Source organism: Neovison vison, chromosome 3 (genome assembly GCF_020171115.1).
Source record: "Neovison vison isolate M4711 chromosome 3, ASM_NN_V1, whole genome shotgun sequence".
Lineage (NCBI taxonomy): Eukaryota > Metazoa > Chordata > Mammalia > Carnivora > Mustelidae > Neogale > Neogale vison.
In genome coordinates this window covers 105,568,110-105,592,786 of record NC_058093.1, presented here as the reverse complement: position 1 = coordinate 105,592,786, position 24,677 = coordinate 105,568,110, and the positions used below count along the sequence as shown (strand labels likewise).

The 24,677-nt window shown below is 47.3% G+C and overlaps 1 protein-coding gene across 3 annotated transcripts in view; it reads left to right on the top strand.

Moving 5' to 3' along the window:
• The first annotated feature begins 5,888 nt into the window (after positions 1-5,888).
• TFCP2L1 (transcription factor CP2 like 1) overlaps positions 5,889-24,677 on the top strand; it is a 63,593-nt gene continuing 44,804 nt past the window's right edge. The window contains exons 1-3 of one of the 3 annotated variants that reach the window (XM_044242641.1): positions 5,889-6,022; positions 6,614-6,643; positions 9,860-10,011. In XM_044242641.1, the coding sequence (XP_044098576.1) occupies positions 5,961-6,022; positions 6,614-6,643; positions 9,860-10,011 (244 nt within the window). In that variant the 5' untranslated portion in view covers positions 5,889-5,960. Of the gene's footprint in view, positions 6,023-6,613; positions 6,644-9,859; positions 10,012-24,677 lie in introns of those variants that run through there. The other 2 variants (XM_044242642.1, XM_044242643.1) reach the window with 2 other exon arrangements.

Here is a 24,677-nt window from a genome sequence, read left to right as displayed (position 1 = left end):
GGTTGGGTATGACCTGGGTTGGGCTAGACCCCTGTGCACAGCTGCCTCTCCCATACTCTGGCCTCGACTGAGGGTCCCGGGGTTGTGCCAAACAGGGGACCGAGTCCAGAGGTCCAGAGTCACCTTGCCTAAGGCAAGTCACTGCAGCCTTTGGAGTCTGTTTCCCCCTCCTTGGAGAGGTGTAGCGGGACAGAATGAATTAAATTAACAGCTATGCTGAGCCCATGCTCAGCAGGTGGGAGCTTCCTCCCTGTCCCCTGCCTCCTCGCTGCTCCGCAGTGGGAGTCAGGATCTGAGGTGCTGTAAGGAAGGCCAGGCAGGCCAGAAACCAGGGCTAGGTGGATTCCCTCCTGCCAGCCCCGGTCCATCCCATTTTTCTGTCCAGGCTGTGTGCACCGCAGGGACATCGGGGCATGGGGCACAGCCTGTCCCAGGAAAGGTCACAGGGTCTGGGTCTAGGCAGATGGTGAGCTGCTTGTTACCTGCAAATACCTGGGGACATTCAGCTCTGCCTTTTCCAGGTGTTTTAGGAGGAGCACTGTCCTCTCTAGGCAAAGCATGTGAAACCTGAATTCTGGCACAGGGCAGACATGATTCTTTTCCTCCTTCCTTTCTTTTCTTTTCTATTTTTTTAAATTTATTTTTTATTTTCAGCATAACAGTATTCATTATTTTTGCACCACACCCAGTGCTCCATGCAATCCGTGCCCTCTATATTACCCACCACCTGGTACCCCGACCTCCCACCCCCCTGCCCCTTCAAAACCCTCAGATTGTTTTTTTTTAAATAAAATTATTTATTTTCAGAAAAACAGTATTCATTATTTTTTTCACCACACCCAGTGCTCCATGCAATCCGTGCCCTCTATAATACCCACTACCTGGTACCCCAACCTCCCACCCCCCCCGCCACTTCAAACCCCTCAGATTGTTTTTCAGAGTCCATAGTCTCTCATGATTCACCTCTCCTTCCAATTTACCCCAACTCCTTCTCCCCTCTAACACCCCTTGACTTCCATGATATTTGTTATGCTCCACAAATAAGTGAAACCATATGATAATTGACTCTCTCTGCTTGACTTATTTCACTCAGCATAATCTCTTCCAGTCCCGTCCATGTTGCTACAAAAGTTGGGTATTCATCCTTTCTGATGGAGGCATAATACTCCATAGTGTATATGGACCACATCTTCCTTATCCATTCGTCCGTTGAAGGGCATCTTGGTTCTTTCCTTAGTTTGGCGACCGTGGCCATTGCTGCTATAAACATTGGGGTACAGATGGCCCTTTTTTTTCACGACATCTGTATCTTTGGGGTAAATACCCAGGAGTGCAATTGCAGGGTCATAGGGAAGTTCTATTTTTAATTTCTTGGGGAATCTCCACACTGTTCTCCAAATAGGCTGCACCAACTTGCATTCCCACCAACAGTGGAAGAGGGTTCCCCTTTCTCCACATCCTCTCCAACACATATTGTTTCCTGTTTTGTTAATTTTGGCCATTCTAACTGGTGTAAGGTGATATCTCAATGTGGTCTTAATTTGAATCTCCTTGAGGGCTAATGATGATGAACATTTTCTCATGTGTCTGATGGCCATTTGTATGTCTTGATTGGAGAAGTGTGTGTTCATATCTTCTGCCCATTTTTTGATATGTTTGCCTGTTTCGTGTGTGTTGAGTTTGAGGAGTTCATTATAGATCCTGGATATCAACCTTTTGTCTGTACTGTCATTTGCAAATATCTTCTCCCATTCCGTGGGTTGCCTCTTTGTTTTTTTGACTGTTTCCTTTGCTGTGCAGAAGCTTTTGATTTTGATGAAGTCCCAAAAGTTTATTTTCGCTTTTGTTTCCTTTGCCTTTGGAGACATATCTTGAAAGAAGTTGCTATGGCTGATATCGAAGAGGTTACTGCCTATGTTTTCCTCTAGGATTCTGATGGATTCCTGTCTCACGCTGAGGTCTTTTGTCCATTTTGAGTTTATCTTTGTGTACCGTGTAAGAGAATGGTCGAGTTTCATTCTTCTACATATAGCTGTCCAGTTTTCCCAGCACCATTTATTGAAGAGACTGTCTTTTTTCCACTGTATTTTTTTTTAGATTTTACTTATTCATTTGTCAGAGGGAGAGGGAGAGAGAGAGTGCATGAGCAAGGAGAGTGGCAGGCAGAGAGAGAAGCAGGCTCCCAACTGAGCAAAGAGCCCTATATGTGGCTTGATCCAAGACCTGAGCCGAAGGCAGACACTTAACCAACTGAGACTCCCAGGTGTCCCTCACTCATAGATTTATTTTTGAGTACATGCAAAGGCCAGGAGCATCGGTAGCCCAGGGTGGCAGAGGAGAGAAAAGAAAAGGATCATGTGGGACTCAGTCAGTTAAGTGTCTACCTTCAGCTCAGGTCATGATCCCGGGGTCCTGGGATGGAGCCCCGCATTGGGCGCCCGCTCAGCAGGAAGTTGGCTTCTGGCTCTGCCCCTCCCCCTGCTCATGTTCTCTCCCTCTCAAGTAAATAAAATAGAATCTTTTTTTATTTTTTATTTTTATTTTTTATTTTTTTTTAAAGATTTTATTCATTTACTTGACAGAGAGAGATCACATGTAGTCAGAGAGGCAGGCAGAGAGAGAGAGAGGAGGAAGCAGGCTCCCCACTGAGCAGAGAGCCCGATGCGGGGCTCAATCCCAGGACCCTCGATCATGACCTGAGCCAAAGGCAGAGGCTTTAACCCACTGAGCCACCCAGGCGCCCCAGAATCTTTTTTTAAAAAACAAATCTATTAATGAAATATTTCAGATTGCCAGAATATATAAAGGATGTTCTAATGGCCACTCATGGTAATTGCCTACAGCTGAAGGCCCCTGTGTGAGCCCCTACACAAGCCCTCCTCCCCTGAGGTGAGCTGTGCTCTGCGAGCTGGTTGTGTTTGTTACTTCCTAGGCACAGAGGTAAAGACTCATGGACAACAGCTAGTGTTATTCTGCATGTTGCTTACCCTGAAAAAGCGTATTATACAATATGTAATCTACATCTGGTCTCTCTCTGCCTTACCTTACGCTTGTGAATGTCACCCACGGAGCTCTAATTCATTTTCAAGCTGGTAGAGGATCCCATCATGTGAACAGGCTGCCGATGATGAATCTAGCCTCCTGCTGATGGGACATTTTGCTTGTCTCCAATTTTTACTATTATAAACAATACCAGGATAAACATAATTCTACAGACTTTGCCCTCTGGCTAGGATACGCCCTTGCCTACTTTGGGCATCCTTAAACTCCACTTCATTCGTGGAAACGATCCCGCCCTGGGCATCAGGCCCCAGATTCTTCAGGGCGACCTCCTCTAAGAGCAGCTGGAACCCCTTGTGGAGTGGCCAAGAGGGCGTTGTCCTGTGAGGACTCTGTGGGGCCCAGGGCTACTACTCGGGAGCAGACACACATCTGGATCCCAGCACGTTTGCCCAACTTTGTTCTGAGAGGAATGCAGGGCCTTAGGCTAGGAATTGACAGTGGCCAAGAGCACGGGCTCTCAAGTCTGCATTTGGGGCAGGGCCTGGGTGGCTGGGCTCATGCTCTGTCTGTGTGGTGCCCGCTGGAGCAGGTCCACTGTCAAATCAGAGAGGACCTCTGGTGGGGGCCAGGATGGTTGGGGGCTGGCTGGGCTTTGATCCACGCTCTACAGGGTGGTCTAGAACTCCAGGAAAACAGAGGTGGCAAGCTTCCTGGCCTCCTAGGGGCCAGCCTGGAATAAGGCCAATATCATTTCCACCACATTCTACGGTCAAGAGAGTTGCACGGCCCTCCTGATGAGAGAAGCAGCACAGCAGTCAGTTTATGCCACCCAGGGTCACAGATCCTGACAAGAATCAGGTGGAAAACCCGGGTCTGAGTCACTGTCACCTGTTTCCCACTACTGGAGCCCTTCCATTGGGCTTTTGCACATGCTGTGTGCTGGAGACCCTGCTCTGAACCCTGCTTCACAGACTGGCCTAACTTCCACTTACCCATGCATCAGGAGGCATCACTCCCTGGGGGCTTTCCAGAGTTCCACAACCCTCCTTCTTACTCCTAGAGCAGCCTCTGCTGTTGCTTTCCCACCGGCCTCTTCAGCTAGAGCTCCAGCCCGCACCCCACACCATGCTCGGCATATGGCAGGTGCTCTGGGGCTACTTATCTGGTGAAGGGATCCATTAAGGGTGTGCTCTTTGCACACTACCCCACAGATCCTTCCACTTAGATGCTGTGTGCTTGTCATGGACCCTGAGACAGAGCTTAGCATTCAGGATGTTTATTAGGAAGTTTCCTTGAGATTAACACCTGTGCAAAGGATGGGAAGGAAGCGGGAGTGGACTGAGGGAGGTCCCATGGGAGGTCCCCATGACACATTTGACTGGCCCCTGGGGGAGTCCTGAGGCTAAAAGAGCCAATCAGCAGAGATGGCCAGACTTTCATTTTCCTGTCTCAACAGGCAGTGGGATGTGGACACCCCTCCCTGGGTGTGACCTTGGGTAAGCAGGCTCTCTGCAGCAAAGGCCGTCAGGGGCTGATGACTGAGGACTCCGCTTACGGCACTCCTCGTGCTTGCACAGTCAGTCCTTCCTTGCAGGAGGATTGAGATGTCTCATTTCTGTTTTCCTCTTGGGGTAGGAGAGTGATGGGGAGGTAGTAGTCCCTGAGAGCGGCTACGAGGACATGCCTTGCCAGCTGTGACCTATGCGGCAGGAAGAGTTGCTGCGAGAGCAGAGTGAGGGAGGGTTCTACCCACATCCATGCTTGGAGGAGCTGGAATTTCAGGCCTGGGGCTTCAGGGGACTTCATTCCATTCCATCAATACTCAGAGACAGAATGTCCAGCTCTTCTATGCCAGGTGCTGTGCCATGTAGTGGGGAATATCACCTGGGGGTAAGTCATGGCTCTATGACTTCCACTCCCTCCTTACTGATACCCCCCCCTTCCATGATCCACTGTCCACACTTGTCCAGACTGCTCGTTCCAAAAAGCAAATCACATATTCAACTTCTCTTCTGAAAACACACTTAGACATCCTAGCTCCATTCCTTCTGTGATCTGCCCTGTCCACCTCTCACTTTGCTTCCTTATCCCCTTGGTCAACCAGCCCCAGCCATGCTAAAGCTGGTCTGCCTTGGCAATTACTAGGGACTGGACCCACTTTCCCTCCAGATGTTCAGAGAGATGCTTCCTCCAAGTCTGTAAGGCCTTGGCTCCATGTCACCTCCTTCAGGAAGCCTTCTCTGATTATTCAATGAACGCATTCCTTTTTTCATATTTATTCAACAAATATTTATGGAGCACTTACTATGTCCCAAGCATATTCCTAGGCAGTGGGAAATTCCGATGAATTGGAGTCCAAGCCTTGCCCTCTTGCAGCTTACATTCTTGTGGAAAAGGCAATCCATGAACAAACATAAAAAGTACCGCGATTTCAGAGAATGCAAAGTGAAATGAGAAAACGAGAGACTGGGAAGGGGGCGGAGAGTGCCTGATCCGGGGTCCCTAACGTTCAAGCGCAGGGCAGCCACTTCCCAGCTGCGGGGCCGCAGTGGGGACCCAACTGGACGCAGAGTCAAGGACGCCTCGCGGCTGAAACGCGGGAGGTCGTCGGGGCCGCGGTGAGGGTCATCTGGGCCCCACCCTTGGGGGCGAGAGAAGAGGCGGGGCCGCAGCCCTAGTCCGCGCCGCCTTCTCCCGTCCCGCAGCGGAGAGGCGCGCTCGCTCCCGGGAAGGGCGCGCGGGAGCGGGTCGGCCAGGTGCGCCGCCTCAGGAGGCCCCCGCCCCGCCGCGCGGCCCGAGTGGGTGGGGCCGGCCGTGGCCCCGCCCCCAGGCCGTCCATAAATGCGCCGGGCCGGTGCGGCTTTCGAGCGCGGCTTCCAGGAGACTGGGAGAGGTCGGCTGGGCCCGCGGCTGCTTCGCTGCCACGCGTGGGGCGCGGCGGACGCGGAGCTGCAGCCATGCTGTTCTGGCACACGCAGCCCGAGCACTACAACCAGCACAACTCCGGCAGCTACCTGCGGTAAGGGCCGCGCCGCCGGGACTGGACGGGGCGCGGTCGGACGTCCCGGGGCGGGGCGGGAGCCGCAGGGTCCCGGGTCCCGAGCGCCCTCGCTGAGTTCCGCGCCGCCCCCCCTCCCCCCGGCTATCAGCCCTTGGGGGACTAGAAGGGACATCCCCCAGGGACCCGCCTTGGGAGGGACCCCGGGGGCACCCGTCCTCTCCTGACCACCCTGTCGGGCGCGGAGCACACACCTGCTGTCCGCAGCTTCCCGGCCGGTCCGCCAACCCCCGTCTCTCCTCTCTCGGCTCGCATCGGAGGAGAGGAAACTTTTGCCATCAGTCCGCTGCCCGTCGCGGGGAGGTCTAGCTCCTGCTCTTTGCCCCTCTCTGCCCCGGTCTCTCTCCGAGCCGCACGCCCTCTCCGGTGTCCTTGGGCGGGCCGAGGGGGGCGAGTGAGTGGCGAGGGCCGACCTTGCGCTTCAGGTCCGCGGGCCGGCGGGCGGGGGCTCGGAAGGACAGCGTGCCCCCTCTCCAGGTGGTCTTGGATACTTGTATTGGCCTGGGGCCTGCCCCTTTATTGCCCTTGATGGAAATCTTTCTTCTTCTGCAGGGACTTGACTAGTGCTCTTCAAAGGGAAAAGTAAGTCCTGCTTGTTTTTCAAAGTTCTGTCGTCTCCCCTTTAAGGAAGTCGGAGCCCCGTTAGCTTCAGTTCCTGGAGGATTGTTTTTCCCTGTTCTGCAGCTGGCTGGGCACTAATGGGCAGTCATTTCATTTACTGAACTCGCCTGAACCAGCTTTAGCCTGTCTTTATTTCCATCCTAGTCACAGTTTACGAAATGTGCCTAATTTAACCCAAAGGGCATTTGGTATGGACTCAGAAAGTAAATCGTGAGGTGGAAGGAATCACTGGTGCGAAAGCCCCGAAGTGAGAGCCGTTCTGAGTGCCCCACCACCTTTTTTTCCTTCCTAAGAAGTTCCCACTCAGATTTAGCAGTACACGTTATTTGGAAATCCTGGCTTCTGGCTTCTGATAAGTAATGTGTCCCCTAGTCCACTCTGAAGACTTCCTCTTTCAGAAGCAGAGAAATGATTGGATTTAATTGATGTGTCCTCTCCTTTTTATTCATGGGCCTGAGTAATAGGAGGTGGCATAAGTCTCAGTCGTAATTAAGGAATGATGGCCTTCCCTGCAGACCATGGAAATGTCAACCAGAGGGAAGCTACTCCTGGGGGATGTCAGAACTTCAAGGGGCAGAAGTTAGTCTCTGCAGAAAATTGTGTCTGTTCACCTGCATGAAATGCTACAGTGGGGTCCGTTTTTATTGTACTGTGTGATGGTTTGTGGTTGTGGTTTTGCCTAAATTTTAGTTTGTGGCCATTAAATATGTTGCCATATCTTAAAAAATGATTTTGAAGGTGACCTTGAGTGGAATGTGAGTGTATTTAAAACTTCCTGGATACTTAAAATGTCATCCCATTAGGGGGAATAGTTCTCCCCTCTATGGGAGGTGCTTCTGCTTCTGAAATGGAAATTGGTCTCTGGAATTCCTTAGATACCTTTTTAGGATTTTGATATTGTTTCAGGGTTTGGGAGGTGGGTGGCAGTTGGGGTGAAAGGTGCCAGAAAGCCATACACATTTAGGGACCATGGATAAGGAAATATTTGGTCCATGCTATTTAAAAAAAAAAAAAAAAATTATTCCATGTCTTGGAAACTGGGGTTTTCATCCTTTTAGAGGCTGACCTTAGTGAAGGCCAAAGTGAGGGTCAGCTAATATGCCACTGGTTCCCCCAACTCTAGAGTGAGAGTCGTTGTCCTTTTCCTTGGTTTATATATTTTATTTTCGGTGATCTCCTACCCTGAAACCTCTGCAAGTTGTCTCCTGTTACCCACATAGTGGCCTTCACTCCTTTCTTACCTTTTTCTGTTTGATGTTCTTGTGACTTTTACTCCTTGGCAAATAAGGATGCCAGGCTTGAAAGAAATTACTGTTAAGTGATGGTTGTTACCACCCCTACTTTTCTTTCTCTCTCTTTTCTTTTTTCTTTCTCTTTCTTTCTTTTTCTTATTTATTTATTTATTTAAAAGATTTTATTTATTTATTTGACAGAGAGAGATCACAAGTAGGCAGAGAGGCAGGCAGAGAGAAAGGAAGGGAAGCAGGCTCACTGCTGAACAGAGAGCCCAATGCGGGACTCGATCCCAGGACCCTGAGATCATGACCTGAGCCGAAGGCAGTGGCCCAACCCACTGAGCCACCCAGGCACCCCTCTTTTTCTTTTTTAATTTAAAGGCAGCCCATGGCATATTAACTTAACACGGTCTGGGCAAACATGAAATTATGCAACCCCCAGGTGAGTAGGCCTGCCTGCCTCTCCGGTGTTCCTAGATAACCACTTGGGCTGGGAGTGTGCACCAGTGTGGCAAAAGGAAGGGGCAGTGTGAGGGGAGCCGAGATGGCACTGCTTCTGTCTTTGGGCCAGAGATGGTAGGCAGGGGCAAGCCCCCACACAGAGTTTCCAGGTGTGCTCCAAGCCAGAGTTGCACTTCTGAGAATTGTTTAGGATTGCTGGGGTGTGTGCCGGGTTTGTGTTTTAGAGACTACTGATTAATTGTGTTGTAAGAGGAACAGACTGTACCAGTGACTCCTGTTTATATAGTGCAGTGGGGTCGGTGAATCTGATTCATAACTGGGGACACTGAGAGGGAGGAGGGTTATCAAGATAAGGGGACCAGGACTTTCGGGGCATCTGTTTCTACACTGCTTGTAATACAGAGGTCTTAAACAAAAGCCTTTCCTGCTCACAGGTCACTCCTGTTATCAGAAATTTCCTTAAAAAAATATTTTTTTTATTTTTAAAGTTTTTTTTTAAATTTATTTACTTGACAGACAGATCACAAGTAGGTAGAGAGGTAGGCAGAGAGGGAGGAGGAAGCAGCCTCCCTGCTGAGCAAAGCCAGGTTCGGGCTTTGATCCCAAGACCCTGAGATCATGACCTGAGCTGAAGGTAGAGGCTTTAACCCACTGAGTCATCCAGGCGCCCCAGGAATTTCTTCTTCCCTTGCAAGGGCTTTTAAAAAAAAGTTCATCTAGAAACAACTCCTAGGCTGGTGTGAGGCTGATTTTTTTTTGGGGGGGGGGGCTATGGCGGGGAGTATTCAGAGGTGGAGGAAAAGTATCTCTGAGCATCTTGATACTTTGCATGTGAATAAGAAAATAATTAAATCCAAGGGCTTTACACCTGGTTTTGCATTTAGGAGATACTAGTATGACCATTAAAATCAGGATTATGGGCTAACTCTACCCCCCACCTTTTTTTTGAAGATTGTAGGTGGTGAGCTGTCACAGCCCCGTGAGCGAAATATATTTTCATAGTTTACAGAGAGCCCTGAGGACAGGATTGAATTGGTCTGAGAAGCCGCCAAGGAGTAGAAGAGTTTACTTAAAAAAAATGAAAACTTCTGTTCAGATTTTTAAGCTGAGAGCAGGACTACATAATGAGCAGTCTCTTGTGGATGGAAACCACGTGGCATTTCAGGTTCACTCCATTGCTGCCAGGCCCTTTGTCACAGAGATTTCTGTAATTTGTAGATACCAGATAACTTTGCATTTTTGCCTCCTTGATTTGATTCAGTAAATCTCTGGAGGGCCCTTGAGTGTCCTGGCTCTGGGGACACTGGTGTTGCATGAGGTCTGGGGGCACCCCCCGCCCCCCACAAGCATGCTGCCATGGGTTTCGGTGTGTTGCCCTCGATGCCCCAGGTCAGGACCCACTTCTCTGACTTGGCTCTCTGTCTCTGCGCCTGGGCTCCGTGGGGCTCTGCTCCTGACTGCTCCCTCCTGTGTGTTGCAGTGATGTGCTCGCTTTGCCCATCTTCAAGCAAGAGGAGCCCCAGCTGTCCCCCGAGAACGACGCCCGCCTGCCGCCCCTGCAGTATGTGTTGTGCGCGGCCACGTCCCCTGCCGTGAAGCTGCATGAGGAGACTCTGACCTATCTCAACCAAGGTAGTGGCCGCCGTGCTGGGGCCACCTGCCAGCAGGAGTGGGGAGTCGACCTGGATGATGCGTGGGGGGCTTCCTTACCTGATCATGGTGGGGTTAGCTGGGAAGGAGACTGCGTGTCAGAGAGATTCTGTGTCCCAGTGGGGACACTTACCTGAGCCTCTGCGTCCTTGTCTGAAAAGTGGATCTCTCAGCTGTAGAGGCCCTCAGGCCAGCCGTGGGTAATAGAGATAATAGTTATTGCATGGGCCCTCCACGGGGCAGAGGCTCGGTGACCAGCAGCAGTTGTTAGAATTGCTGTTGACTGTGACCATGACCAGTGTCCTTTCCTGGATGTGGATGGAGCACCCTAGGTACGGGAGGTCTGTTCTGTCTCCCAGAGCTGCAGCGGGCAGTGGTGGGAAGGTCGGCCCATCCTCAGGCAGCTTGGGGGCTGGGTTCCATGTGCACCCAGGCAGAAGCCCCATGGGGCGGTGGTTATAGGATCACCCACCGTGTCCTCACACAAGAGGCACTGGCTTTGCTTTTTGGATCTCACACCAGGACTTGGAGCTGCCTTTCTTTTTACTCTGTGCCTAGGTATTTGTGTAAACTGAGAAGTGTGATTTTGTGACATTTGAAAGAATGCAGCTGTTTCAAGTGCCTGCTATGAGAATGGCTGTTCAGTTGGTGATTCCCTTTATCAGGACACGTGGATCAGTGTCCTTCTAACAGATGGCGTTTTTGTGGTTTCTGTGTGATCGTGTGGATGTGTTTATGTACTTCCCTTCCCAGGTCACCTCGTAGACGCTCTACCATCAAGTGGCTTAATTGCCCGCATGTTTTTAAACAGGCAGAGCAAAGGGGCTGGGGGACAGTGGTCCGCTTTGTAGGGTCGTGCTGAGTTGTAGGGAAGTTGCCGTGTGGGAGCAGTTTGGCTGGCGCCTTTCTGTAGGACGTGGAGGCCCTCATGCGGAGAGCCTGCCGGGGCTGGAAATCCAGCTGGATCATCAGGCTTGTCCTCTGTGGGCTGGCGGCCTTCTGCACAGGGAACCAGCTCTGAGGTAGCAGGTGGCTCTGCGTCCTCCTGGGGATGAATCAGCCCCCTCCCGTGGTTGGCATGGCCCAGCGGAAGGGCAGGTGGTTCTGTGGCCACAGCTAGTGGCCAAGCCCACACTTGGTTAGCAGTGGGGCCCCTGACTCGGGCCCTGTGGAGGAGTGCTTCTGTGGCTCTGTGCCACTGTGCCTCTGTGCGTGTCTATGGAGCAGCGTCGGCAGTTGTCTTTCTGGATCACAGGAGGTCACATGTATCAAGTTGTGGAGCTTGGCTTTCCTCTCTGGGCCTCTGCTTTTTTGCCTAAAGGTAGCCTGAAGAGATGGGCTGATGCTCACAGATCACTGAGCTCCAAGGTCTTGTTCCTGGCTCGGTCCTGCGGTGCTGAGGAGTGAGTGAGTGGTCTGGGGCTCCGTGGCTTGCGGGGGGCACTGAGTGTGCACCCACCTCCACCTCCTGTCTCCTCTGCAAGGCCTTTGCCTGCTGGGCCTGCCTTCCCTGCCTTCCTTCCTCCTCTCCTCCCTATAATCAGCCAACCTTGGACCATGTGTGGCAGTCCTCACGCTAGACCTTTTAACAGTTTCTCCTTTGCTCAGTATAGAAAAGTTAAAACAGAGGAAACGAGTTGCCTTATGGTCTTAACCACCCTTTGTCAGTTTGGTGTATTTACTTTAGATATTTTTTAAGTTGCATTTTCCTGATCATTGAAGTAACATGCTCATTATGGTTGATTTAGACATGTGTAAGAAAGAAGATGAGAAGGGAAAAAAATTGAAATCTCTTCTGATTTCACCTGAGGACCACTGCTAACCTGATTTCCACGTATATTTGTATGTACATCTTTTAGAACTGATCTTGCTCCAGACGTATGTTGTCTTTTCATTTATTAGATTTGTGAGCTTTTCTCATTTCACTCAAAATGCCTTGAGAACTTAAATTTTTGTAATGGGTGCACAGTATCACATGGTATAGGTCTCTGTGGCTTTCTCCAGCATCATGGGAAGGACACTTAGCTTTGAGTTGTTGTCTATGTGTAAAATATTTAAAAAATAATAATAAAAAATTACCTTCGAAGTGGGATTACTGGACTGAAGGCTTTGGACGCATTTTTACCAAAATGCTTTCTCAGCAGAATGCCCTGGCTCATGTGCTAGCCATCCGGCCACATTTTATTGTCTCTTTCCCAATATTGGATATTGTGGCTTTTCATCTGGGTAGTGACACCTAATACTTAAAGCAGCGTTTCTGTCATTGTGGTTTTCAAAAACTCGCATGTATCAACCAATGTGGTCAAATATTCTAAAATAGGTTTCTTGATCTTCTAAATTTCTCTGTCAAATAATGTTCATGTTCTTTCCCATTTTTCTGTTGAGATGTTTGTATCTTGTTGATTGTAAGAGCACACCATATGTGAAGAGTTATCAACCTTTTAGTTGCTGTGTGTTGCAGACATTTTTCCTTGTTGGTTGCTGGTCATTTAACTATATTTTTTGTGTGATAACTGTATTCATACTGTAGGATCTATGTCATGACTTTTTTCTGTGTAAAAATTTGAAATGTCTTATAAAATCTTTTTTTTAAAGATTTGATTTATTTGACAGACAGTGAAAGCAGGAACAAACACAAGGGGGAGTGGGAGAGGAAGAAGCAGGCTTCTTGCCGAACAGGGAGCCCAGTGCGGGGCTTGATCCCAGGACTCAAGGATCATGACCTGAGCAGAAGGCAGATGCTTAGCGAGCGATTGAGCCACCTAGTACCCCTAAAATCTTTCAGTCTTTTAAAAATAGTTTTTCTTCTATTCTAAGAATATGTGCCCACCGTAGAATTGCTTAGTAGTTTCCTAAATTTCATTTCATGGTTTCTAAATTTTAACATTGAAGTGCATTTGGAATGTTTTTGTGAAACTTAGTAATTAGGTATTTAGTGATACTTTGAATTATTATTACATAATATATATGTATGTATATACATAACAATATAAAAATATAAATATTTCAGCTTTACCAATGAGATTTATCCTGTCATGTTGCATTTGGAATTTATGATGTGATATAAAGGTTTAACTTTATTTTTCTAAATAGTTAATCCACTAGTTATTGCCTAGTTTATCCTTTTCTCACTGGCTTAAAATGCTACTTTGGGGGACACCTGGGTGGCTCAGTTGGTTGAGCTGCTGCCTTCGGCTCGGGTCATGATGCCAGCGTCCTGGGATCGAGTCCCACATTGGGCTCCTTGATTGGCAGGGAGCCTGCCTCTCCCTCTGCCTCTGCCTGCCACTCTGTCTGCCTATGCTTGCTCTCGCTTCTCTCTCTATGACAAATAAATAAATAAAGTCTTTAAAAAAAAAAAAAATGCTACTTTGGAACATGGAAAAAAGCTGTATTCTCAAGTATTAGTCCAGAAACGTGTAGGGTTATTTTGTCCTGTAACCCTGGTACTCATTGATTCTTGCTCCATTTCACATTGAACTGTTCGTTGAGACTTGGAAATTGTTTCCCTATTCAAGTGTAGGAGTTCCTTTCATCATTTTTCTTAGCTAATCTCAATCCTACATTCTTAAAAATGGATTTTATAATCATTCAGTCTCCTTTGTATATCTTTTTTTACATTGGTGAGATCATATGCTTCATGAAATTGTTTCTTGATTTCATTAAATACTAGTCTTCTAATAACATTTACTTTTTTTTGGCTTCAGATTTTTTTAAAAGTTTTTTTTAAGATTTTATTTATTTGAGAGAAGAGGAAGGGGGAGAGAGAGGGTATGAGCAGGGGAAAGGGGAAGGGGGAAAAAGGAAGAGAGAGGGGGTAGAAGGAAATGGAGAAACAGGGATTCAGCCTTGGGGCTCCATCCCAGGAGCCTGGGGTCATGGGATCAGGACTTGATCTGAAGGCAGCCACTTAACCAACTGAGCCGCCCAGCTGCCTCATTTTCCATCATTATTTATTTATTTATTTATTTAAAAGATTTTACTTATTTATTTGAGAGAGAGAGAATGAGAGAGGGGGAGAGCATGGGAAAGAAGAGGGTCAGAGGGAGAAGCAGGCTCACGAGGGACTCGATCCCTTGACTTGAGGATCATGACCCCGGCTGAAGGCAGATCATGACCCCGGCTGAAGGCAGATCATGACCCCGGCTGAAGGCAGTCGCCCAACCAACTGAGTCATCCAGCTGCCCCTTTTCTGTCATTATTAAAACTGCTTTACCGTCATTTTAAAATGTCTGCATATTATTTTGCTATTTCTTTTTGTTATTTAGGAGAGCGTAGTGGCAGTAACTGCTTGGAAGAAAATACCCAATGTAATTATTTTAATGTCTGTCTCTCATAGTAATAGAATGGAAACTCTATGAGCCCAGAGCCCTGTCATTTTTTAAACATTGTATCCCCAGCATTAAGCTTGGTGCTTTGACACTGAAGTAGGTGCTCTATAGATAATTCAGAAAATTAAACGGTAAGCGTGACTTATTTTATTTCCATTTTATTTTTTTCCTCTCCTTCCTTTTTGTTATTATTTATAATGCTGAACTGAATATCTTTTTCAGCTTATCTTATTTAAGGTACCTGTACATCTATGTCATACGACAAATGGTCATTGATGCAGTTGAAAACAATAGTTTTATCACATCAATCAAAACCTTTTTGGTTAATTGAAGAGTTAGCAGTTAATAGTATTTGTTTTTTTTATTGCATTGGCTCTATGATGTCTATTATACTATTTCTATGAGGCCCTGCCATATCTTCTTCCTTGTAATGGTGTTTTTAAAGTTCTGTGAAAACATGAGGGGATGTTCTGTAAGACCTTGAAACCATCGGATGTTCACTTCTCAGTGCAGAGTCAGGCCAGTGTGTTATCTCATCAAGCCCAGTGGTTAAAACCGTATATGTGGTGAAAACCGTGTGTAAAACAAAGTATGCCCTCTTTTTTGCACATAGAGTCCTAAGGAAGGGGTGGCCGGCCCACTGTTGCGTGGAGGTCTGCAACGTCCCAGAGCAACCTTTTTGTCATTGGCCAGATCTTTCCTGAAAGCTGGAGCCAGCAGGAAGGGCTAGAAGTGTGCGGTGGGGGAGGAGTCAGGGAGAAGAGAGAAAAGAGAACCCCAGGCAATCTGTGTGGGGAATTCTGGCTGGAGATAAGGAACAGCTTCCTAAGAATGGCTCCTTCCAAAGAACTCTGGGATCTTAAATGTAGTCATGGATTCTTACAGAAATCTTACTTTCATTCATTCATGGAATGAAACTTCTGTCCTTTGGAAGGAGAGGATGGTTTAGTGAGAAGAAAAGCCACAGTGAAAGCAAGAATGCAGTCTGTGTGTGTGTGTGTGTGTGTGTGTGTGTGTGTGGGTGCGTGCACGCGCAGAGAGTGGGGTGGGGTGGTGGGAAATGGGGGTGCAGTTAAGCATCCTCTGTCCAGAGAACCCTAAGTGGTTTAGGATGGCTGAGGTTCAGGGAACGCAAAAAGTGTGAATGGTGTGGCTGGAGTGGTAGACCAGATGGTTAAGGGCCCCAGCTGCCTTGCTGAGGCTGAGCTGTTGGGCAGCCACCTAGGCAAGTCATTTACCCTCTCAGTGTCTTCCATTTGTCGTTTGTAAGATGAAGGAAATAAGATCTCTACAGAGTAAATGCTGCTGTGGAGTAAAATGGTTAATTCCTGGAGAACACCAAAAATGGTGTCCAACACATAGGAAGAAGTCACAAATTGGCCATTATTAATAATAAAGTAGACCCTTTTTGTCTTGTCTTGTTTACTTTAATGCCCTATATATGTATGCATGTGTGTGTGTGTGCATATATGTGTTTTATATATATATATATATATATATATATATATATATGGCATATTTGGAAGTGAACAAGGATATTTTGGAAATAAACATTTTGGAAGTTAAGAAGGTCATCAAATTGGGACTTTGAAATTTTTTACTGTTTTTACCCTTTTCCTAATTCAAAGATTAACAACACAGGGTTGGTTCTAGAACTAAGAATTGTACCTTTTGGAACTGCAAGGTGGTAGCTCTGGGACAGATTAAAGCCAGGAAGGCCTTCTGAACCTTCTATTCTTCATTCACTCTACAAGATAATGGACAGAACTGGGAGAAGACGTTTACTACACAGGTTGTTAAAATACTGTCTTTAACTTTGTGGACCTTTCTCTGTTGATGGGAGCTGTTTCATTGGGATTACTTTGCTTGGATCCTCAGCCAAGTAAAGCTTTGTGCAAGGACCTCAGCATTTCGTGTGATCCTTTGTTTGGCCCTGTAGAATTTACGTTTTCTGATATTCTCTCTTGAATAATTCTCTCAAAAGGTATTATTCCCATTTCACAGGTAGGCTGAGAGAGGTGAAATCTGCTTTTCTCTTCTCTGTTTTACAATTAGGCCAGCCTAGGGAGTGGTTGAATAGTGTGATGTGATAACAAACGGAGTTCTGGAAGGGGAGATACTATTTCCCCCCCTGCTGGGCATTTCTGGGAGCCGGGCCGGTTCCCTGCTCCTTCTCAGCCGTTCTGAGGGTGGATGAGGAAGATAACTGTGAAGGACTGGAGCGGGTAAAAAAGGCCTCCTTAAACAGAAAACTTTAATCAGTTGCCTTACCCCCTCCCTCCCCGCACGCCCTCCACCCACAGTGACCTGAGGGAATGGCCAGAGAGATAAGAACTCAGGGCAGGGACATCCTGTCTTCCTGCTCCCAGGCCAGGACAGACGGCCACTGCCTTTTTACCAGCTCCTATTCCCTGGAAGTCACTTAACTCTAGAAGCCTCAGATTCCTCTTGTAGGGAATTGGGATGTTTCATTTGTGTGTTGCCTCGAGAATCAAGTGAGTAAACAAGTGTCCGGCAGGTAGTAAGCCCAGTTAGGTTGCCTCCTCTCCCCAGTTATATCCATGACTTTGAATTTAAGGGCTGAGGCAAAGGGTTACTTGTTAAACTCTCTCCATAGCTGACGTTTTCTTTCCAGATTAATTTTTAGCCTGAAGTTTGGGAATATAAACCGAGTAAGCCAAATGATCCTTAAATACATTATTATTTTTTTAAATGCTTTTTTCCCCTTCTTTTCCTGAGTAAAAAAGTGGCACATTCTTGAATTCCAAAGGAATTTGTACTCTAGAAAGTTTTACATAATCTCACTTCCCAGATTTTTCTTAGTTCTACATTAACCCACATATGTTTAATTGTATGGACATACAGGCATACGTACTTAATAGAAATGTGTGTGCCCCCCCCCACCTTTTTCTTTTTAGTGAGATTGCTTGTGCCCACACGCATGAGTGGGGCAGGGAAGGGGCAGAAGAAGAGGGAGAAACCCAAGCAGGCTCCATGTTCAGCATGGAGCCCTGCCTCAGGTCTCAATCTCGCAACCCCGAGATCATGACCTCAGCTGAAATCAAGAATCAGATGCTTAACCAGCTGAGCCACCCAGGTGGTCCATGCCCCTTTATTTTGTTGTTTTTTTAAACTTGTTTTAATTTTTCAAAAATTTTATTTTTATTTCTGGAGTTTTTCTTTTTAAAATTTAAATTCAGTTTATTAACATATAATGTATTACTGGTTTCAGAGGTAGAGTTCAGTGATTCATCAGTCTTCTAGAATACCCAGTGCTCATTATATCATGTGCCCTCTTTAATGTCCATCACCCAGTTACCCATCCCCCCTCTATCCCCCTCTCCTCCAGCAACCCCTCAGTTTGTTTCCTATGATTAAGTGTCACTTGTGGGGCACCTGGGTGGCTCAGTGGGTTGGAGCCTCTGCCTTCAGCTCAGGTCATGATCCTATGGTCCTGGGATCAAGTACCACATCGGGTGCTCTTCTCAGGGGGGAGCCTGCTTCCCCCTCTCTCTCTGCCTGCCTCTCTGCCTACTTGTGATCTCGTCTGTCAAATAAATAAATAAAATCTTTTAAAAACAAATTTAAAAAAAGTCACTTGTGGTTTGTCTCCCCTGATTTCATCTTGTTTTATTTTTCCTCTTGTACGCTATGATCCTGTTTTGTTTCTTAAATTCCACATATGAGTGAGAACATAAAATTGTCTCTCTCTGATTGACTTGTTTCACTCAGCATAATAACCTCTAGTTCCATCCACGTTGTTGGCAGATGGCAAGATTTCCATATTTGATGGCTGCATAGTATTCCATTATCTTTATATCTATCTATCTATCTATCTATATAGATTCACATCTTTATCCATTCATCTGTTGATGGACATCTAGGTTCTTTCCATAGTTTGGCTATTTTGGACATTGCTGCTATAAACATTCGGGTGCACATGCTTCTTCAGATCAGTAAATTTGTATCTTTGGGGTAAATACCCAGTAGTGCAATTGCTGGGTCATAGGGTAGCTCTATTTTCAACTTTTTGAGGAACCTCCATGCTGTTTTCCAGAGTGGCTGCACCAGCTTGCATTCCCACCAACAGTGCAGGAGGGTTCCCCTTTCTTGGAATCCTCTCCAACACCTTTGTTTCCTGACCTAAGAAATGGGGTCTTCTATGTATTTTCAGCAAATTACATACTCTCTTCCTTACAAAACTAAAAAGCAAAAGTTGATCTTGACTAGTTAACATTACGGTCCATCTTGTGAGTGTCCTGTAATTTGTTCTGTTGAGGAACATTAGGCTTGTTTCCATTTTTTTTTCTTCCAGAATTAACCCAGCACTCCAGTGAACTTGCATGTACACATATATTGTGCTTAAGCAAGGGCGAGAATATCTGCAGGATAAATATCTAGAAATGTAATTACCAGTACAACATTTTGATAGATCCTGCCATATTGCCCTGCAATGAAGGTGTACTTATTAGTGCTTTTACAAACAGTTAAGTATTGGGTAATTATTTATTTCCTCCTGCCTTATCATGTAGTCCTCCTTTCTTCCACACCTGAAATAGCAGTCCTTGAAGGCAGAGACCTCGTTCACTGCCATTCCTAGCTCAGTGCCCAGCGAATGTGACTTGTGTGAATGAATGAGGAAATGTCTTTACCTTTGCCAAAACCTTCTAAGAGAAAGAAAACCTTAAAGTGCTGGGGAAAGTTCAAGGTATTCCTGTTGTAGTTTCATTTCCTTGGTGATATTGAATATATATGTATATATTTTTTAAAGATTTTGTTTTTTATTCCTAATTTATAAAGATTTTGTTTGTCAGAGAGAGCTAGAACAAGCAGGCAGAGAGGCAGGCGTAGAGGCAGAGACAGAAGCCTCCCCGCTGAGCAGGGAGCCCGATGCGGGACTGGATCCCAGGACTCTGCGATCATGACCTGAGCCGAAGACAGTGGCTTAACTGACTGAGCCACCCAGGTGCCCTTGAATATAAATAATTTTTATGTTATTTGGTTATTACTGTTCTGTTTGCTTTTCATGTGATACATCTATTTTTCAGGTGAGATTTTTATCCTTGTTTATTTGTATAGGCTCTTTTCATATTTGAGATGCTGTGTTAGAAATATTTTTCCGGCACCTGAATGTCTCAGGACATTGAATGGCTGGCTGACTCTTGATTTTGGCTCAGGGCATGATCTTGGCGTCCTGGGATCTAGCCTCCCTGCAGGGCTCAACCCTCAGCAGGGAGTCCGCTGGAGATTCCCTTTCTCCCCTTCCCTCTTCCCCTCGCCCTGCATGCACACACAAGCGCTCTCAAATCTTTTTTTTTTAAAGATTTTATTCATTTATTTGAGAGGGAGAGAGAGGGAGAAAGGGCACAAGCAGGGGAAGAGAGAGGAGAGGCAGAAGGAGAAACAGACTCTGCTCTGCATGGGGATCCTCACACCGGGCTCATCCAGGGACCTTGAGATCATGACCTGACCTGAGCGAAGGCAGATGCTTAATCAACTGAGCCACCCAGGTGGCCCTCAAATAAACAAATCTTTAAAAAAATTTTTCCCCATGTTTTCATTTACTTCATTCATTTGCGTGTTCTTTTATACAGTGTAGGTTTTAATAATTTTTATGGGATCAGGTTATTGGATTTTGCCTTGGTTTCTTTTTGTGTTTTCTCATGTCCCTCATGTCCTATATGGATGGGAAAGGGCTTCTCTACTTAGGATTTTAATTTATTCACCTGTTTTTTTAAAAAAATGTTTTGTCCAAGTGTTTGGCACTTTGGCCTTCATGTTGGATGTAAGGAATGAAGGGGGAATCCCCCTCTCTTCATCACATTGTCCCACCTTAACTGATTGAATGTGGAACCTTCCTATAGTAGAACACTAGGCAGCTGGGAAAAGCACAGGGCAGATCCTTGTGTCCGTCAAAGATACCTAGCATATGTTGTTAAATTTTAAAAAGTCTGTCTCCTTCTTGGTAACATCAGTTTGGATGACACTATTATTGATCCTTTCTTTGAAACGCGGTGGCAGATAAAAAATCGGGAATTTTCGATTCAGATGTGCCCCGGTTCTGGTTCTGGCTCTGTAGGCTTCTTTCCCAGCTCACTGAACCTGTTGTCAGCCCGTGTTTTCTGTGGAAGGCCTAACACCCGCTTCGGGGGGGTGTTTTTGGAATTAAATGAAATACTTGCCGCTATTTTTTGTTTGTTTTTGCTACATAAGGTCAATTTATTTTGCGTATATAAAATTTAGAAATGTTTAATCAGCAAAGAATTTTATAAATGGCGTGGTCACACAGGTTAAAAAAAAAACAAAAAACAAAACACCAAAATAAGGAACAAATACTTTCCCAAATGTTAGTTCCTCATGATTCATCTGTGAATGACTAAACTAATAAAAATACTAATAAGTGGGTGCCTGGGTGGCTCAGTAGGTTAAAGCCTCCCTTTGGCTCAGGTAGTGATCCCAGGGTCCTGGGATTGAGCCCCACATCGGGCTCTCTGCTCCGCAGGGAGCCTGCTTCCTCCTCTCTCTCTGCCTGCCTCTCTGCCTACTTGTGGTCTCTGCTAATTGGATTTTTTTTGTTTGATTTTCCAACCAACGAACATTTATGGAACTGAATATGAGGTTAGTTGTACAGATTGCTTTATCTCAGCTCACAGCATAGAGAAAGGATTTTTGGTGTTTCAGAGGTCCCCTGGTTATATCAGACTTGAATGGACCATTAATTAACATGTAACATTTACACAGTCTGATTCCAGAGCGTCCAATGAACTGGGAGTGATATATTCACAAGAATTATGTTGGGGTACCTGGGTAGTTTCAGTTAGCTCAGTGCCTGCCTTCAGCTCAGGTCAGGATCCCAGGGTCCTGGGATCGAGCCCTGTGTTGGGTTCCCTCTGCCTCTCCACAGCCTCCCCCACCTGTGCACTGTCTCTGAAATAATTCTTTAAACAAAACAAGAATGATGTTAATACTGTCCTTATTCTGGAAGCACCGTATCAGAAATGAGAACAGTGCAGCCTCATGTTGGGGCCGCACTTAAAGGACTTAGGGCTCAGTCAGAGCGAATTGAGAGCGGGAAGATGGCTCAGATGCCATGCTTGCAGGGGCTCAGAGGATGGCCCTGTGGGTCCATTCTGCCCAGCACCCTGGGTGCCACCTTCCCCGCTGACCGACCCCGCCAGCTCCGGAGGGGGATGATGCTGGGGGATGGCCAAATCGATTTACAATGCAGGTTTTCTTGTTTTTCAGGCATTGTGAGGCCAACAGATAAGGAGACAATTGCCATTGAAAGATAGCGAGTTTGTCCCTGCCCTCCAGAGGAGGGGGCACCCCCCATGCAGGGCTCCGCAGGGAAGTACCAGGGTGGGTTGAGAGGCAGAGAGATTGAGGGGGAAACTTGGACTAGAGCCTCTTTTGTGCCCAGGGGAAGGAGAGAGGGTGAGGCTGAGCAAAGAGGCCTAGGAATGGCTCTGGGGCCTAGGGTCTGTCCCGTTGGTCCCTGGCCCCACAGTTGTTCAGGTGGGGACGGGGTGGGCTAAAGCCCTTGGAGGAGGCGGTGTGGTGAGGTGTCTTGTGGTGTCTTGTCTGACTGGTTGATTTGCATATGAAAGGCACACTCGCTCTGTCCTATGGGGTCAGGGAGGAGGCCCCAGAGGACAGAGCAAGGTTCGTTTAGTAGGTGACCTTGGGCGCTGCCCTGGGCTGCCTGTGGAAGAGCTGTTGCCAAGGAGCTGCTTGGAAAAAGCTACCTCTTGGACTTGAATTCAGCCATTCGTTTTCTTCCAGGACGGAGTTTTCTCTGTCTGCACAACCACCAGCCCATTTGCTGAGCTGTTGGTGCATGTGAGCTGATCCACCGTGGATTTCTCCAGGTCTCTGACTGTCTTCCTACAGGAGCCTGACCCTTCTTGTGCACCTAGGGAAGCTTGCCTGGTTCTCAGCAGCACGTGCCCTTCCCCATGGTTCTCTGCAGAGTGCATGTGAGGGTGTTGGGGCAGCTGGAGCTCTCCCAGGTCCTGTGGTGTGTTGTCGTGCCTCCCCCCCACCCCATTTCCACACTGCAGGCAGATGCTTTGAACTGCACACGCTAGGTGCGCAGTTTTCATCATGTCCTTTATGAAGTACTCGGGGTTTTCTCTCTCTAGACCATTTAGGGAAACGTTGTTAATAGAGTTGTTGAGTTTCTTCAGAATGACCTCTGATCATCTTGGTATCTGTTTTCTGACTTTCTTCTGGTGCCGCATTGCTGTCATTCCTGTAATCTTTTCTCTAAGGAGGGGGGGGAATCATCTCAGAGATTGTAGCTAGCTCCCTTTATCATCCCTCTTCTGTTCTCTGTGTGTGTGGGTTTGTGGTCACTTTATTCTTTTATTTATTTTTTATTTTTTTAAAGATTTTATTTGTAGAGAGAGAGTGCAGGAGTGCATGAAGCTGTGCGGGGTTGGGGGAGGGGGTGGTGAGGGCCAGAGGGAGATGGAGAAGCAGGGGAAGGAAGACACAGGGCTCCATCCCAGGACTCCAGGATCCTGACCTAAGTGGAAGGCAGATGCTCAGCTGATTGAGCCACCCAGGTGCCCCTCCCTTTTTTTTTTAAAGGTTTATTTTATTTGAGAGAAAGAGCCCTCAAGTGCATGGGGGTTGGGGGGTAGGGGAAGGGGAGAGGCAGAGGGAGAGAGAATCTCAGTGACTCCCTCCCTGAGCAAGAAGCCCCATGTGGGGCTGGATCCCTCAACCTTGAGATCATGGCCTGAGCCAAAACCAAGAGTCAGATGCTGAACCCACTGAGCCACCCAGGCTTTATTCTTTCTGCTGCCTTCTTTTCTCTTCTTTAGCATCTCCGAATTGGGCAAGGATGCTTTTGGCTTTCCTGAAGCTGACCAGTTTCATCAGAACCTTTCATTCTTTCCATCGATGTTCAGCGTTCTTTGGAGATGTCTGTAAGGACATGGGACTGGAAGGGTATTGATGTTTCTGTGAGTGACCATCTCTGTCCTTCCAGGCGAGCCGTCATCACTCCATGGGATGAAATTCTTGGGGACTCGCTTTTCTGCTCTCAGGGAGGTCTGCCCTGTTCCCCAGTGAAGAGGTGCACCTGTTCGTATCTTTGCCATGTGCTGCCAGGCAGGAAGACTTGTCCCACCCACTGCAGGGAGGGCCCACAGGCTTCCATAATACAGTTCATCTGCTCACTGACTTGACAAATTTTTTCACTTGGGCAGAAAATCTTTGGGCTAGCTTGTTTCCTGCAGTGTACCTTGGTTGGCTTTTGAGTGTAAAATCAAAGTAGCACATAACCACAATTTCCAGGGGGACCCAAACAGACTTGATCCTTGTGCCCATAATTCAGACCAGCTCAACAGAGCACTGCCCAGCTGCCACGTGTCCAGCAGCAGTGACACTTCTGTGGACACTGGCAGCTCTCCCTGGCCCCAGAGGGCACTGCGGTCTGCCTCTGGGCTATAGCTGCCAGCCAGGGCCCTGAGTGTCCTACCCCTAAAGCAAACAAGTGCTTGGCGGTGGGAACAGACCATCAGTAAGGCTGAGGGATGGGTACCAGGGTTAACGGACTTTGCTCTGGCCAATGCACAGGTGGAAAAGGTTAGAGTTTGTATGGTACACCGTAGGAAGGTAATCATATTGAAATGCCAGGCAGATCCCTGGGTCTCAATAAATGTTAATACCCGCCGCTGCTAAGTTTGGCTGTTCCTCCCATGGCTGTTCAGAGGGGAGGAGAGCAGGAAGGTAGGCCAGGTAGGAAGAACCACTTCATTCTTTGGAAAATGGCCTCTGAGTCAGGTTTTGGGGGCCGCTGAACTATGGTTAAAATTATGACTTAGAAGAATGTGTGCAGATTCTCTGCTCTGAATGAAGGTGTTTTGCATTTGTCTGGTTTTAAAGGAGCCCCCCCTACCCAAGTAGCTGCTATGATTGTTCCAACCCCTTTATTTCACAAGAGAAGGAAGGAGGCCCACGTAAAGATGAAATGTTTCTGGCCCATCATCCTGCTAGGACAGGGCCAGGTGTGAGCCCAGAACTCTCAGCTGCCAAACCCTGGGCTTGACAGTTTTAGAGTCTGTAGAGGTCACTGGGAGATGAAAAAATGTTCCTGGTATTACTTAGAAACTGGTGTTCCTACCTCATATTTCTCAGGGCTCTGTGTTCCTCCAGCAGGTCCCTGTGGGATACTCTTCTTGTTAAGCTCTCTAGCAAAGAGACGCATTGCTTGGGTGGGTTGGTGTTATCTTGGTTGGAGGCCAGAGATGGCCAGCTGGCGTTTCTTCCTACCTTCTGCTTTCACCCGTGGGTACCTTGAGGGGCATC